The 15,743-nt window shown below is 45.6% G+C and overlaps 1 protein-coding gene across 1 annotated transcript; it reads right to left on the bottom strand.

The window, feature by feature from the left end:
* Window positions 1–7,033: 7,033 nt before the first annotated feature.
* LOC135564954 (charged multivesicular body protein 6-like) lies at window positions 7,034–14,702 on the bottom strand. The gene is made up of 8 exons (XM_065011033.1): window positions 14,472–14,702; window positions 13,924–14,033; window positions 11,015–11,102; window positions 10,086–10,172; window positions 9,474–9,539; window positions 9,246–9,326; window positions 8,308–8,383; window positions 7,034–7,465 (listed from the first exon to the last, which is right to left on the bottom strand). Exons 1-8 carry the CDS (start codon window positions 14,535–14,537, stop codon window positions 7,416–7,418), a joined length of 624 nt encoding a protein of 207 aa, XP_064867105.1. The 5' UTR covers window positions 14,538–14,702; the 3' UTR covers window positions 7,034–7,415.
* Between the last annotated feature and the right edge of the window lie 1,041 nt (window positions 14,703–15,743).

Below are 15,743 nucleotides of genomic sequence, written 5' to 3' on the forward strand. Positions count from 1 at the left end.
TAAGTCAGTCCCTGATTAGAGGGGAACAATGTAATTCTAAGTCAGTCCCTGATTAGAGGGGAACAATGTAATCCCAGGTCTAAATCAGTCCCTGATTAGAGGGGAACAATGTAATCCCAGGTCTAAGTCAGTCCCTGATTAGAGGGGAACAATGTAATCCCAGGTCGAAGTCAGTCCCTGATTAGAGGGGAACAATGTAATCCCAGGTCTAAGTCAGTCCCTGATTAGAGGGGAACAATGTAATCCCAGGTCTAAATCAGTCCCTGATTAGAGGGGAACAATGTAAATAATGCAGTGGAACTGGCTTCAAGGTCCTGAGTTAAGTTTGAGGGCTGTATACAATAGCATTATGTAAGGTAGGAAACCCATGGGGGCAAAGTAATTGTTTTCCATAGCACCGTCCGTGGGTGATATTGTTCAGAGGGTAGTTGGTGTTAGCTCATTGTTCATTCCAAGTATTCTGTTTAGTGTAGAGTCCTGACTGTAAACAATGCAGTGGCTCTCTCACCTGGATAAAACGTCTCACACATCACAGCCCAATCCCACGTTGACCCCTAGAGTGGAGCAATATGGTAATAGCTACAACTTGCCCTCTGATTGGCTAGCTCAGGGGTAGGTAACCCTGTTCCTGGACCAATGTGCCCTCTGATAGGCAACCCTGTTCCTGGAACAATGTGCCCTCTGATAGGCTAGCTCAGAGGTAGGCAACCCTGTTCCTGGACCAATGTGCCATCTGATAGGCTAGGTCAGGGGTAGGCAACCCTGTTCCTGGACCAATGTGCCCTCTGATAGGCTAGCTCAGGGGTAGGCAGCCCTGTTCTTGGAGAGCCACAGGATTGTGCTTTCAACCAACCTGGAAGACCAGGTGTGTTGAATTTAGTCAATCACTGAACTGACCAACTGAGCTAATTGATCAGTTTAGCAAATTACTAAATTCAACACACCTAGTCTTTGAATAGGTTCTAGGGGTTGATTTGGGATTGGGCCTCTCTTTTCTTTGCCAAAAACACTTATGTCTCCAAACTGGTTCTGAGAACTCTCTCAGTGGTGTCTAGTGCCACCTTGTGGTGAGATTATATACTACAAACTGAATATGGTCTTCAGTGAGCATCTATGAAAAGGGATCATGTTGCTAAAAAACAACAATCAAATATGACTTTAAAATAGTGTTTCTGATGCATGAATAGTAAAATGTGGACATATAGTGTAATTAGTTGTCCTGTGTTTTGCTTGTTATCGACCTAGCAGAGTACAACAGGAGATGAGGTGAAAAGAGCGAGACACAGAGTTGTCTGTAAACCACAGCTCTGCCTTTTAATTATGGAGAACAATGGTTTTAAAATGACATTATCTTCGGTTACGTCTAACTTCATTTATCAGTCGTGTGAATTATAAAGGAATTTGTACAGTGACAACATGCTACCAAACAATATACTGAGAGACGGCAATCATTTCCCCTTTAGTGTTTAATTCATCATTAAAAACAGAGTGACCAGAGGAGACTTCAGCACAGATGTTCTCCTAGGCCTCGGGTACCAGAGGAGACTTCAGCACAGATGTTCTCCTAGGCCTCGGGGACCAGAGGAGACATCAGCACAGATGTTCTCCTAGGCCTCGGGGACCAGAGGAGACTTCAGCACAGATGTTCTCCTAGGCCCCAGGGACCAGAGGAGACTTCAGCACAGATGTTCTCCTAGGCCTCGGGGACCAGAGGAGACTTCAGCACAGATGTTCTCCTAGGCCTCTGGGACCAGAGGAGACTTCAGCACAGATGTTCTCCTAGGCCTCGGGAACCAGAGGAGACTTCAGCACAGATGTTCTCCTAGGCCTCGGGGACCAGAGGAGACTTCAGCACAGATGTTCTCCTAGGCCTCGGGAACCAGAGGAGACTTCAGCACAGATGTTCTCCTAGGCCTCGGGGACCAGAGGCTTCAGCACTAATGTTCTCCTAGGCCTCGGGGACCAGAGGAGACTTCAGCACAGATGTTCTCCTAGGCCTCGGGGACCAGAGGAGACTTCAGCACAGATGTTCTCCTAGGCCTCGGGGACCAGAGGAGACTTCAGCACAGATGTTCTCCTAGGCCTCGGGGACCAGAGGAGACTTCAGCACAGATGTTCTCCTAAGCCTCGGGACCAGAGGAGACTTCAGCACAGATGTTCTCCTAAGCCTCGGGGACCAGAGGAGACTTCAGCACAGATGTTCTCCTAGGCCTCGGGACCCAGAGGAGACTTCAGCACTAATGTTCTCCTAGGCCTCGGGGACCAGAGGAGACTTCAGCACAGATGTTCTCCTAGGCCTCGGGGACCAGAGGAGACTTCAGCACAGATGTTCTCCTAGGCCTCGGGAACCAGAGGAGACTTCAGCACAGATGTTCTCCTAGGCCTCGGGGACCAGAGGCTTCAGCACTAATGTTCTCCTAGGCCTCGGGACCAGAGGAGACTTCAGCACAGATGTTCTCCTAGGCCTCGGGGACCAGAGGAGACTTCAGCACAGATGTTCTCCTAGGCCTCGGGGACCAGAGGAGACTTCAGCACTAATGTTCTCCTAGGCCTCGGGGACCAGAGGAGACTTCAGCACAGATGTTCTCCTAGGCCTCGGGGACCAGAGGAGACTTCAGCACAGATGTTCTCCTAGGCCTCGGGGACCAGAGGAGACTTCAGCACAAATGTTCTCCTAGGCCTCGGGGGGAGACTTGCACAGATGTTCTCCAGGCATCTGTGTGTGTAAACATTTGTTCCTGTTTTTGCTACAAATCATATTGTTCAGCGTTGGGACAATAATGTTTTTACGAAGAGGAATGTGTACTTCTGTACCTGTGTACTTCTGTACCTGCACTCCATTCTATGAGACAGAGGGATCAGGGACTGGACAGACCAGCAGAGTGAGTCTGGATGGATGGATTCTGCTCCTCCATGCAGTGAGAGACCAGCATGATGACTAACTCCATCCATAGCTACTGTTGCTACTGTTGTTGTTATTGAGTCAGTTGGACTAGCTCCATCCATAGCTACTGTTGCTACTGTTGTTGTTATTGAGTCAGTTGGACTAACTCCATCCACAGCTACTGTTGCTACTTTTGTTGTTATTGAGTCAGTTGGACTAGCTCCATCCATAGCTACTGTTGCTACTGTTGTTGTTATTGAGTCAGTTGGACTAGCTCCATCCACAGCTACTGTTGCTACTTTTGTTGTTATTGAGTCAGTTGGACTAGCTCCATCCACAGCTACTGTTGTTACTGGTGTTGTTATTGAGTCAGTTGGACTAGCTCCATCCATAGCTACTGTTGTTGTTATTGAGTCAGTTGGACTAGCTCCATCCACAGCTACTGTTGTTACTGTTGTTGTTATTGAGTCAGTTGGACTAGCTCCATCCATAGCTACTGTTGCTACTGTTGTTGTTATTGAGTCAGTTGGACTAGCTCCATCCATAGCTACTGTTGCTACTGTTGTTGTTATTGAGTAAGTTGGACTAGCTCCATCCATAGCTACTGTTGCTACTGTTGTTGTTATTGAGTCAGTTGGACTAGCTCCATCCATAGCTACTGTTGCTACTGTTGTTGTTATTGAGTCAGTTGGACTAGCTCCATCCATAGCTACTGTTGCTACTGTTGTTGTTATTGAGTCAGTTGGACTAACTCCATCCATAGCTACTGTTGTTACTGTTGTTGTTATTGAGTCAGTTGGACTAGCTCCATCCACAGCTACTGTTGCTACTGTTGTTGTTATTGAGTCAGTTGGACTAGCTCCATCCATAGCTACTGTTGCTACTGTTGTTGTTATTGAGTCAGTTGGACTAGCTCCATCCATAGCTACTGTTGCTACTGTTGTTGTTATTGAGTCAGTTGGACTAGCTCCATCCACAGCTACTGTTGCTACTGTTGTTGTTATTGAGTCAGTTGGACTAGCTCCATCCACAGCTACTGTTGTTGTTATTGAGTCAGTTGGACTAGCTCCATCCACAGCTACTGTTGCTACTGTTGTTGTTATTGAGTCAGTTGGACTAGCTCCATCCACAGCTACTGTTGCTACTGTTGTTGTTATTGAGTCAGTTGGACTAGCTCCATCCACAGCTACTGTTGCTACTGTTGTTGTTATTGAGTCAGTTGGACTAACTCCATCCATAGCTACTGTTGTTGTTATTGAGTCAGTTGGACTAGCTCCATCCATAGCTACTGTTGTTGTTATTGAGTCAGTTGGACTAGCTCCATCCATAGCTACTGTTGCTACTGTTGTTGTTATTGAGTCAGTTGGACTAGCTCCATCCATAGCTACTGTTGCTACTGTTGTTGTTATTGAGTCAGTTGGACTAGCTCCATCCATAGCTACTGTTGCTAATGTTGTTGTTATTGAGTCAGTTGGACTAGCTCCATCCATAGCTACTGTTGATATTGTTGTTGTTATTGAGTCAGTTGGACTAGCTCCATCCATAGCTACTGTTGATATTGTTGTTGTTATTGAGTCAGTTGGACTAGCTCCATCCATAGCTACTGTTGTTACTGTTGTTGTTATTGAGTCAGTTGGACTAGCTCCATCCATAGCTACTGTTGTTACTGTTGTTATTGAGTCAGTTGCACTAGCTCCATCCACATCTACTGTTGTTGTTGTTGAGTCAGTTGGACTAACTCCATCCACAGCTGCTACTGTTATTGAGTCAGTTGGACTAACTCCATCCACAGCTACTGTTGTTGGGTCAGTTGGACTAACTCCATCCACAGCTGCTACTGTTATTGAGTCAGTTGGACTAACTCCATCCACAGCTACTGTTGTTTGGTCAGTTGGACTAGCTCCATCCACAGCTACTGTTGTTGGGTCAGTTGGACTAGCTCCATCCACAGCTACTGTTGTTGGGTCTGTTGGACTAGCTCCATCCACAGCTACTGTTATTGAGTCAGTTGGACTAACTCCATCCACAGCTACTGTTATTGAGTCAGTTGGACTAGCTCCATCCACAGCTACTGTTGTTGGGTCAGTTGGACTAGCTCCATCCACAGCTACTACTGTTATTGAGTCAGTTGGACTAACTCCATCCACAGCTGCTACTGTTATTGAGTCAGTTGGACTAGCTCCATCCACAGCTACTGTTGTTGAGTCAGTTGGACTAACTCCAGCTACTGTTATTGAGTCAGTTCGACTAGCTCCATCCACAGCTACTGTTATTGAGTCAGTTCGACTAGCTCCAGCTACTGTTATTGAGTCAGTTGGACTAGCTCCAGCTACTGTTATTGAGTCAGTTGGACTAGCTCCAGCTACTGTTATTGAGTCAGTTGGACTAACTCCATCCACAGCTACTGTTATTGAGTCAGTTCGACTAGCTCCATCCACAGCTACTGTTATTGAGTCAGTTGGACTAGCTCCATCCACAGCTACTGTTATTGAGTCAGTTGGACTAGCTCCAGCTACTGTTATTGAGTCAGTTGGACTAACTCCATCCACAGCTATTGTTATTGAGTCAGTTGGACTAGCTCCAGCTACTGTTATTGAGTCAGTTGGACTAACTCCATCCACAGCTACTGTTATTGAGTCAGTTGGACTAGCTCCAGCTACTGTTATTGAGTCAGTTGGACTAACTCCATCCACAGCTATTGTTATTGAGTCAGTTCGACTAGCTCCAGCTACTGTTATTGAGTCAGTTGGACTAACTCCATCCACAGCTATTGTTATTGAGTCAGTTCGACTAGCTCCAGCTACTGTTATTGAGTCAGTTGGACTAACTCCATCCACAGCTATTGTTATTGAGTCAGTTCGACTAGCTCCAGCTACTGTTATTGAGTCAGTTGGACTAGCTCCATCCACAGCTATTGTTATTGAGTCAGTTCGACTAGCTCCAGCTACTGTTATTGAGTCAGTTGGACTAGCTCCATCCACAGCTACTGTTATTGAGTCAGTTGGACTAGCTCCAGCTACTGTTATTGAGTCAGTTGGACTAGCTCCATCCACAGCTACTGTTATTGAGTCAGTTGGACTAGCTCCATCCACAGCTACTGTTATTGAGTCAGTTGGACTAGCTCCATCCACAGCTACTGTTATTGAGTCAGTTGGACTAGCTCCATCCACAGCTACTGTTATTGAGTCAGTTGGACTAGCTCCATCCACAGCTACTGTTATTGAGTCAGTTCGACTAGCTCCATCCACAGCTACTGTTATTGAGTCAGTTGGACTAGCTCCATCCACAGCTACTGTTATTGAGTCAGTTGGACTAACTCCATCCACAGCTACTGTTATTGAGTCAGTTCGACTAACTCCATCCACAGCTACTGTTATTGAGTCAGTTGGACTAGCTCCATCCACAGCTACTGTTATTGAGTCAGTTGGACTAGCTCCATCCACAGCTACTGTTATTGAGTCAGTTGGACTAGCTCCAGCTACTGTTATTGAGTCAGTTCGACTAGCTCCATCCACAGCTACTGTTATTGAGTCAGTTGGACTAGCTCCATCCACAGCTACTGTTATTGAGTCAGTTGGACTAGCTCCATCCACAGCTACTGTTATTGAGTCAGTTGGACTAGCTCCAGCTACTGTTATTGAGTCAGTTGGACTAGCTCCATCCACAGCTACTGTTATTGAGTCAGTTGGACTAGCTCCATCCACAGCTACTGTTATTGAGTCAGTTGGACTAGCTCCAGCTACTGTTATTGAGTCAGTTGGACTAGCTCCATCCACAGCTACTGTTATTGAGTCAGTTGGACTAAGCTCCATCCACAGCTACTGTTATTGAGTCAGTTGGACTAACTCCATCCACAGCTACTGTTATTGAGTCAGTTCGACTAACTCCATCCACAGCTACTGTTATTGAGTCAGTTCGACTAACTCCATCCACAGCTACTGTTATTGAGTCAGTTGGACTAGCTCCATCCACAGCTACTGTTATTGAGTCAGTTGGACTAGCTCCATCCACAGCTACTGTTATTGAGTCAGTTGGACTAGCTCCATCCACAGCTACTGTTATTGAGTCAGTTGGACTAACTCCATCCACAGCTACTGTTATTGAGTCAGTTGGACTAGCTCCATCCACAGCTACTGTTATTGAGTCAGTTGGACTAGCTCCATCCACAGCTACTGTTATTGAGTCAGTTGGACTAGCTCCAGCTACTGTTATTGAGTCAGTTGGACTAGCTCCATCCACAGCTACTGTTATTGAGTCAGTTGGACTAACTCCATCCACAGCTACTGTTATTGAGTCAGTTGGACTAACTCCATCCACAGCTACTGTTATTGAGTCAGTTCGACTAACTCCATCCACAGCTACTGTTATTGAGTCAGTTGGACTAGCTCCATCCACAGCTACTGTTATTGAGTCAGTTGGACTAGCTCCATCCACAGCTACTGTTATTGAGTCAGTTGGACTAACTCCAGCTACTGTTATTGAGTCAGTTCGACTAAGCTCCATCTACTGTTGTTATTGTTGAGTCTTGTCTCTACGCTGCCAGCATCTCTCTGTTCTCCTTGTTCCTTGCTGGTCTTCTCTCTTGAGAACAAAGAAACCATGGTCAGGGACTGTATCTACAATGTGTCTCAGAGTAAGAGTGCTGATCTAGGATCAGGTCCCTCTGTCCATATAATCCTATTAATAAATTACCTAAAAAGGCCAAACTGTTCCTAGATCAGCTTTTACTGTGAGACTGTCAATACTTACCACCACAATGATTGAGGTAATGTAACAGGGTACACAGTACTACTACCATCATAATGATTGAGGTAATGTAACAGGGTAAAGACAGTACTACTACCATCATAATGATTGAGGTAACTACTACCATCAGTAATGGTAAAGACAGTACTACTACCATCATAATGATTGAGGTAATGTAACAGGGTAAAGACAGTACTACTACCGTCATAATGATTGAGGTAATGTAACAGGGTAAAGACAGTACTACTACCATCATAATGATTGAGGTAATGTAACAGGGTACACAGTACTACTACCACCACAATGATTGAGGTAATGTAACAGGGTAAAGACAGTACTACTACCATCATAATGATTGAGGTAATGTAACAGGGTAGACAGTACTACTACTACCATCATAATGATTGAGGTAATGTAACAGGGTAAAGACAGTACTACTACCATCATAATGATTGAGGTAATGTAACAGGGTAGACAGTACTACTACTACCATCATAATGATTGAGGTAATGTAACAGGGTAGACAGTACTACTACCATAATGATTGAGGTAATGTAACAGGGTAGACAGTACTACTACTACCATCATAATGATTGAGGTAATGTAACAGGGTAGACAGTACTACTACTACCATCATAATGATTGAGGTAATGTAACAGGGTACACAGTACCGTTACCTGGCTCTGTCTCAGCTGGTTCTGGGACCTCTGGTAGAGGCTCAGTGGGGACCTCTGGAAGTTCTACATCTTCTCCCTGCAGCAGTAGAGGGAGAGAACGGTTACACAGGTTAAACAGGACTTCATCAGGTCAACCAGTTAAGTGCAATTAAACTACCAGGTGGAAAATAAAACCAGAAGTGTTTTGGTCCTCCATGGCAGGTGTTGTTTCACCACCCTCTTCCTCTTCCTCCTGGTATTATACCCAGGAGACTGATGTAGCTCAGTATGATACACACCTGAGTGATAGCCTCCAGCTCAGATAACAGCCAGAGGAGACTGATGTAGCTCAGTATGATACACACCTGAGTGATAGCCTCCAGCTCAGATAACAGCCAGAGGAGACTGATGTAGATCAGTATGATACACACCTGAGTGATAGCCTCCAGCTCAGATAACAGCCAGAGGAGACTGATGTAGATCAGTATGATACACACCTGAGTGATAGCCTCCAGCTCAGATAACAGCCAGAGGAGACTGATGTAGATCAGTATGATACACACCTGAGTGATAGCCTCCAGCTCAGATAACAGCCAGAGGAGACTGATGTAGATCAGTATGATACACACCTGAGTGATAGCCTCCAGCTCAGATAACAGCCAGAGGAGACTGATGTAGATCAGTATGATACACACCTGAGTGATAGCCTCCAGCTCAGATAACAGCCAGAGGAGACTGATGTAGATCAGTATGATACACACCTGAGTGATAGCCTCCAGCTCAGATAACAGCCAGAGGAGACTGATGTAGCTCAGTATGATACACACCTGAGTGATAGCCTCCAGCTCAGATAACAGCCAGAGGAGACTGATGTAGCTCAGTATGATACACACCTGAGTGATAGCCTCCAGCTCAGATAACAGCCAGAGGAGACTGATGTAGCTCAGTATAATACACACCTGAGTGATAGCCTCCAGCTCAGATAGCACAGCATCCTCATCCTCCTGAGTCAGGGAGCCTGACAGCAGCTCATCTATTTGCTGTAGGATCAACCAGAGCAGAGCATGTCAGCTGGGCAGCAACACACTACACTGAAGACTGAAGTACTTGAGATGGATGAAGAGTTAGGACTGTAAAAAGGGGTACATGAAATTGATGGATGACACCATGGGAACAGAGAAACTCACCCTCTGGTATTCTATAGCATCCTGAGTCTCATCCATGATCCTCTCCACGTCCTCTAGTGACATGGCCTGAGAGGACGAGACAGGGACAATGTCAAGTTAGGAGCAGAAAGTCTTCTAGTTTACTTATTCTCTGTGTCTCTATGTGTCTCTATGTGTGTGTGTGTGTGAGAGAGAGATTAAACATTGTCTCTCTTAAAGAGAATAATTCACTGAGCAGGTTGTGGCCAGCCAGCCAGCCAGCCAGCCAGCCAGACAGAGTAACCCAGGATACGGAGCAGCAGTCACACCACTAGGCTCGCTGTAGTCAGGGATTTGGAACCTAATCCTTTAATCTTCAAACAATGTGCACAGTGACGCTAGCTAACACACCGTCTGTTTTTCTGGGGTGCAGATCACATAAAAGGTTACATGCCAGTGGAAGGTTTATTTATTAACACTTAGGACACTGAGCTGAATGTCTTACACCTGTGTGAGTGTGTGTGCATGCCTAACCACACGTGACTGTGTGACTGTGAATGTGTGCTTAGTCTGTCATGTGACTCACTTGTATTCTGAGGAAGAGCAGATTCCCCCCATAGAAAACAGTGGACTAAGAAGCGAACCATAACCTACCTCATGCATACTCTTCAGACAGTCATTTCCAACCTTCAGCCCCTCAATGACTTTCATCTCGATCTGGACAAACTCAATGTCTTGAACCTGTGAAAACATTTACACTACATGTTAAGATAGGAGAACCCAGCACTGAACCTGTAAAAACACATCAGTACGTTAAGATAGGAGAACCCAGCACTGAACCCGTAAAAACACATCAGTACGTTAAGATAGGAGAACCCAGCACTGAACCTGTAAAAACACATCAGTACGTTAAGATAGGAGAACCCAGCACTGAACCTGTAAAAACACATCAGTACGTTAAGATAGGAGAACCCAGCACTGAACCTGTAAAAACACATCAGTACGTTAAGATAGGAGAACCCAGCACTGAACCTGTAAACACACATCAGTACGTTAAGATAGGAGAACCCAGCACTGAACCTGTAAAAACACATCAGTACGTTATGATAGGAGAACCCAGCACTGAACCCGTAAAAACACAGGTACGTTAAGATAGGAGAACCCAGCACTGAACCCGTAAAAACACATCAGTACGTTAAGATAGGAGAACCCAGCACTGAACCAGTAAAAACACATAGGTACGTTAAGATAGGAGAACCCAGCACTGAACCCGTAAAAACACATCAGTACGTTAAGATAGGAGAACCCAGCACTGAACCCGTAAAAACACATAGGTACGTTAAGATAGGAGAACCCAGCACGGAACCTGTAAAAACACATCAGTACGTTAAGATAGGAGAACCCAGCACGGAACCCATAATAACACATCAGTACGTGAAGTAAGATAGCGTTCACCATACAGAACATCCAAGATATACCCAGCCAGGAAACCTTTTAGAAGAGAGGTTGGCTGTGCAAAACATTACATCATCATTCTAAAAAGTCAATGAAACCATAGGACCCAAGAAGAGCCTCAGCCTCACCATGCGTTCCAGGTTTGATATCTGGTTCTCAGTCTTGTCTAGCAGTTGATCCTGATAACGCTTCTTCTTGAGAAGAACCAGTGCCTTCCTACGGAGTGGAAGAACAACACACTGCACAATAAACCAAGTCCTAACATAACGAGTGTTTATTTTGCTTATCATAAAGTCATGCATTGATCAGATTCAGTCAGTCCACAATTCAACAGTTAGATTCTGGTGAATAGCATGCATTGATGATTTGACTAGACTTGATATATCTTAGTCCCAGCTGTTTGCTAGTGTAATGGGACATCTAAGATGAATAACGTTCATATGCAGTTAAGTGGTTAACACAAGGTATTCTACTTTTCCATTCTGTAATACACAGGATTGTATTTGTGCAAGGTTGAATGTTATGGCCAGTTCTATGTGCTGACAGTCTGGGAGCCAGTTCTATGTGCCGATAGTGTTGGGGCCAGTCTAAAGGTGCCAGTTCTACGTGCTGATAGTGTGGGAGCCAGTCTAAAGGTGCCAGTTCTATGTGCTGATAGTGTGGGAGCCAGTTCTATGTGCTGATAGTGTGGGAGCCAGTTCTATGTGCTGATAGTGTGGGAGCCAGTCTAAAGGTGCCAGTTCTATGTGCTGATAGTGTGGGAGCCAGTTCTATGTGCTGATAGTGTGGGAGCCAGTCTAAAGGTGCCAGTTCTATGTGCTGATAGTGTGGGAGCCAGTCTAAAGGTGCCAGTTCTATGTGCTGATAGTGTGGGAGCCAGTCTAAAGGTGCCAGTTCTATGTGCTGATAGTGTGGGAGCCAGTTCTATGTGCTGATAGTGTGGGAGCCAGTCTAAAGGTGCCAGTTCTATGTGCTGATAGTGTGGGAGCCAGTCTAAAGGTGCCAGTTCTATGTGCTGATAGTGTGGGAGCCAGTTCTATGTGCTGATAGTGTGGGAGCCAGTCTAAAGGTGCCAGTTCTATGTGCTGATAGTGTGGGAGCCAGTCTAAAGGTGCCAGTTCTATGTGCTGATAGTGTGGGAGCCAGTTCTATGTGCTGATAGTGTGGGAGCCAGTCTAAAGGTGCCAGTTCTATGTGCTGATAGTGTGGGAGCCAGTCTAAAGGTGCCAGTTCTACGTGCTGATAGTGTGGGAGCCAGTCTAAAGGTGCCAGTTCTATGTGCTGATAGTGTGGGAGCCAGTCTAAAGGTGCCAGTTCTATGTGCTGATAGTGTGGGAGCCAGTCTAAAGGTGCCAGTTCTACGTGCTGATAGTGTGGGAGCCAGTTCTACGTGCTGATAGTGTGGGAGCCAGTCTAAAGGTGCCAGTTCTACGTGCTGATAGTGTGGAAGCCAGTCTAAAGGTGCCAGTTCTACGTGCTGATAGTGTGGGAGCCAGTCTAAAGGTGCCAGTTCTACGTGCTGATAGTGTGGGAGCCAGTCTAAAGGTGCCAGTTCTACGTGCTGATAGTGTGGGAGCCAGTCTAAAGGTGCCAGTTCTACGTGCTGATAGTGTGGGAGCCAGTCTAAAGGTGACAGTTCTACGTGCTGATAGTTTGGGAGCCAGTCTAAAGGTGCCAGTTCTATGTGCTGAGTGTTGGGGCCAGTCTAAAGGTGCCAGTTCTATGTGCTGATAGTGTGGGAGCCAGTTGTACGTGCTGATAGTGTGGGAGCCAGTCTAAAGGTGCCAGTTGTACGTGCTGATAGTGTTGGAGCCAGTCTAAAGGTGCCAGTTGTACGTGCTGATAGTATGGGAGCCAGTTCTACGTGCTGATAGTGTGGGAGCCAGTCTAAAGGTGCCAGTTCTACGTGCTGATAGTGTGGGAGCCAGTTCTACGTGCTGATAGTGTGGGAGCCAGTCTAAAGGTGCCAGTTCTACATGCTGATAGTGTGGGAGCCAGTCTAAAGGTGCCAGTTCTACGTGCTGATAGTGTGGGAGCCAGTCGAAAGGTGCCAGTTTTACGTGCTGATAGTGTGGGAGCCAGTCTAAAGGTGCCAGTTCTATGTGCTGAGTGTTGGGGCCAGTCTAAAGGTGCCAGTTCTATGTGCTGATAGTGTGGGAGCCAGTCGAAAGGTGCCAGTTCTACATGCTGATAGTGTGGGAGCCAGTCTAAAAGGTGCCAGTTCTACGTGCTGATAGTGTGGGAGCCAGTCGAAAGGTGCCAGTTCTATGTGCCGATAGTGTGGGAGCCAGTCTAAAGGTGCCAGTTCTATGTGCTGATTGTTGGGGCCAGTCTAAAGGTGCCAGTTCTATGTGCTGATAGTGTGGGAGCCAGTCGAAAGGTGCCAGTTCTACATGATGATAGTGTGGGAGCCAGTCTAAAAGGTGCCAGTTCTACGTGCTGATAGTGTGGGAGCCAGTCGAAAGGTGCCAGTTCTATGTGCCGATAGTGTGGGAGCCAGTCGAAAGGTGCCAGTTCTACGTGCTGATAGTGTGGGAGCCAGTCTAAAGGTGCCAGTTCTATGTGCTGATAGTGTGGGAGCCAGTTCTACGTGCTGATAGTGTGGGAGCCAGTTCTACGTGCTGATAGTGTGGGAGCCAGTTCTACGTGCTGATAGTGTGGGAGCCAGTCTAAAGGTGCCAGTTGTACATGCTGATAGTGTGGGAGCCAGTCTAAAGGTGCCAGTTCTGAGGACACTGGTTATTATTGTTGTATCTGCAGACTGTGTGAGTCACTGCCTTGTCTTTGGTCATGTGTTTAGAGAACACATGTGATTAGAATTGGATGTAAGAGCTCAGAAACGGCTCGTTATTTTGCTCTGCTTCTGTACTGGAGGCGTCTCCCTGTTGCAACGTGTACTAATCCACTGACTTCATCAACAACCGTGCCGGTCTTAATTTAACCTGGAAACACCCCATTACAACAAGACAGAACAAACACATCTGGGACCTGGCTATAGCCTAGATGATGCCTGAACAAGTGAAGTATCCAGTCTCACTCTTTCTTTCCATCCTTCAGCAGCTGCTTGGCCAGACTCCTCTCCTTCTCCAGCTGTAGGGTGACTCTCTTCTGGTAGTGCTTCAGTTTATCTCTCTGCTGTTTCAGTTGCTGGAGAGTTGAACATACACAACGGGATAACCAGACACCGTCTCAATACACTCTTTTCTGAACATTGTTTACCATGTAGATAGTTAGTTACCTACAATATAATTCTGCCATGAAAATAGTTCGCTGGCTACAGTCCCTAGCTAGTTAGCTATAAATACCTGTCACACCCTGTCATTTGCAGGCTCAGACACTGCTGATGCGATCACAACTGGCTAATCTAATTTAGTTAGCTACTGTTGATCACTTTGAGACGTCGCGTCATTTTAACAACTGTGACTGTCCCATGATCGCGCCTGGGTGTTGATAACTAGCTAACGTTAGCTAGCAGGCAATTGTTACCAAGTTAGTGTGTAGATCAGACAGCTAGCTAACGTTAATCCAGGCCAGCAAACTAGCTAGCATCTCTACGATTGAAACAGGCTAGCAACAACAACTGACCAGAATCGCTCGGTCTTGTTCTGTAACTCGAGAAGGGCGACTCTTTCTCCCGAAAACGTTTCCCATAACGTAGCCACATCCCCGCCACGATCCTCTACTTTGATACAAAAGCTATTTTTTCTTGGGGGAACATGTTTTTGTCATTATGCTTACAAGTCGTTGTTCTTAGCTAACACATTCTGGTAACATAATTCAAAGCCACATCCTGTCCGGGTTTAGTACGGCATCCGGGATAGGTCCATTTATTCCAATGACGTCTACAAACCCTGGATTGCGCATGCTATGTATCGGCCAATGAGAGCCTTTGAAACCACCTGTCGGCTATATTGTCACTCCCCAGTGGTGCAACCGATCAACCACCAATCGCTCCATTAAAAGGTGGAAAAACCTTGCGTAGGAGCAGTCCTCCATAGGAATTAATATAATTATACAGTATTTCAATTAAATATTTCAAGGACAAAATTACATGTATTTAAGTATTTGTTTGTTGTAGTGGGGACACTTTCTAACTCTTATGTGTGTGAGTGCCTTAAACTATAGAATGCCGAGTACCTTACAATCTATACTGCTGTGATCCTTACAATCTATACTGCTGTGATCCTTACAATCTATACTGCTGTGATCCTTACAATCTATACTGCTGTGATCCTTACAATCTATACTGCTGTGATCCTTACAATCTATACTGCTGTGATCCTTACAATCTATACTGCTGTGATCCTTACAATCTATACTGCTGTGATCCTTACAATCTATACTGCTGTGATCCTTACAATCTATACTGCTGTGATCCTTACAATCTATACTGCTGTGTACCTTACAATCTATACTGCTGTGTACCTTACAATCTATACTGCTGTGTACCTTACAATCTATACTGCTGTGTCCTTACAATCTATACTGTGTATACAATCTGTGGTTCCTACAATCTATACTGCTGTGATCCTTACAATCTATACTGCTGTGATACCTACAATCTAGTGGTTTCTGCTTTTCTATAAATAATACTACAAAGCCTTACAATCTATACTGCTGCTACCTTACAAGAACATACCTTACAACCTGGTGGTGAGCCAATCTATACTGCTGCTACCCCAATCTAACATCAATCCTGGTGGTGGTACCTTACAATCTATACTGCTGTACCCCAAGAACATCAACCTGGTAGTGTACCTTACAATCTATACTGCTGTACCCCAAGAACATCAACCTGGTGGTGGCTGTGCTACCCCAAGAACATCAACCTGGTGGTACAATCTATACTGCTGTGAT

Source organism: Oncorhynchus nerka, linkage group LG26, assembly GCF_034236695.1.
Source record: "Oncorhynchus nerka isolate Pitt River linkage group LG26, Oner_Uvic_2.0, whole genome shotgun sequence".
In the NCBI taxonomy this organism is placed as follows: domain Eukaryota; kingdom Metazoa; phylum Chordata; class Actinopteri; order Salmoniformes; family Salmonidae; genus Oncorhynchus; species Oncorhynchus nerka.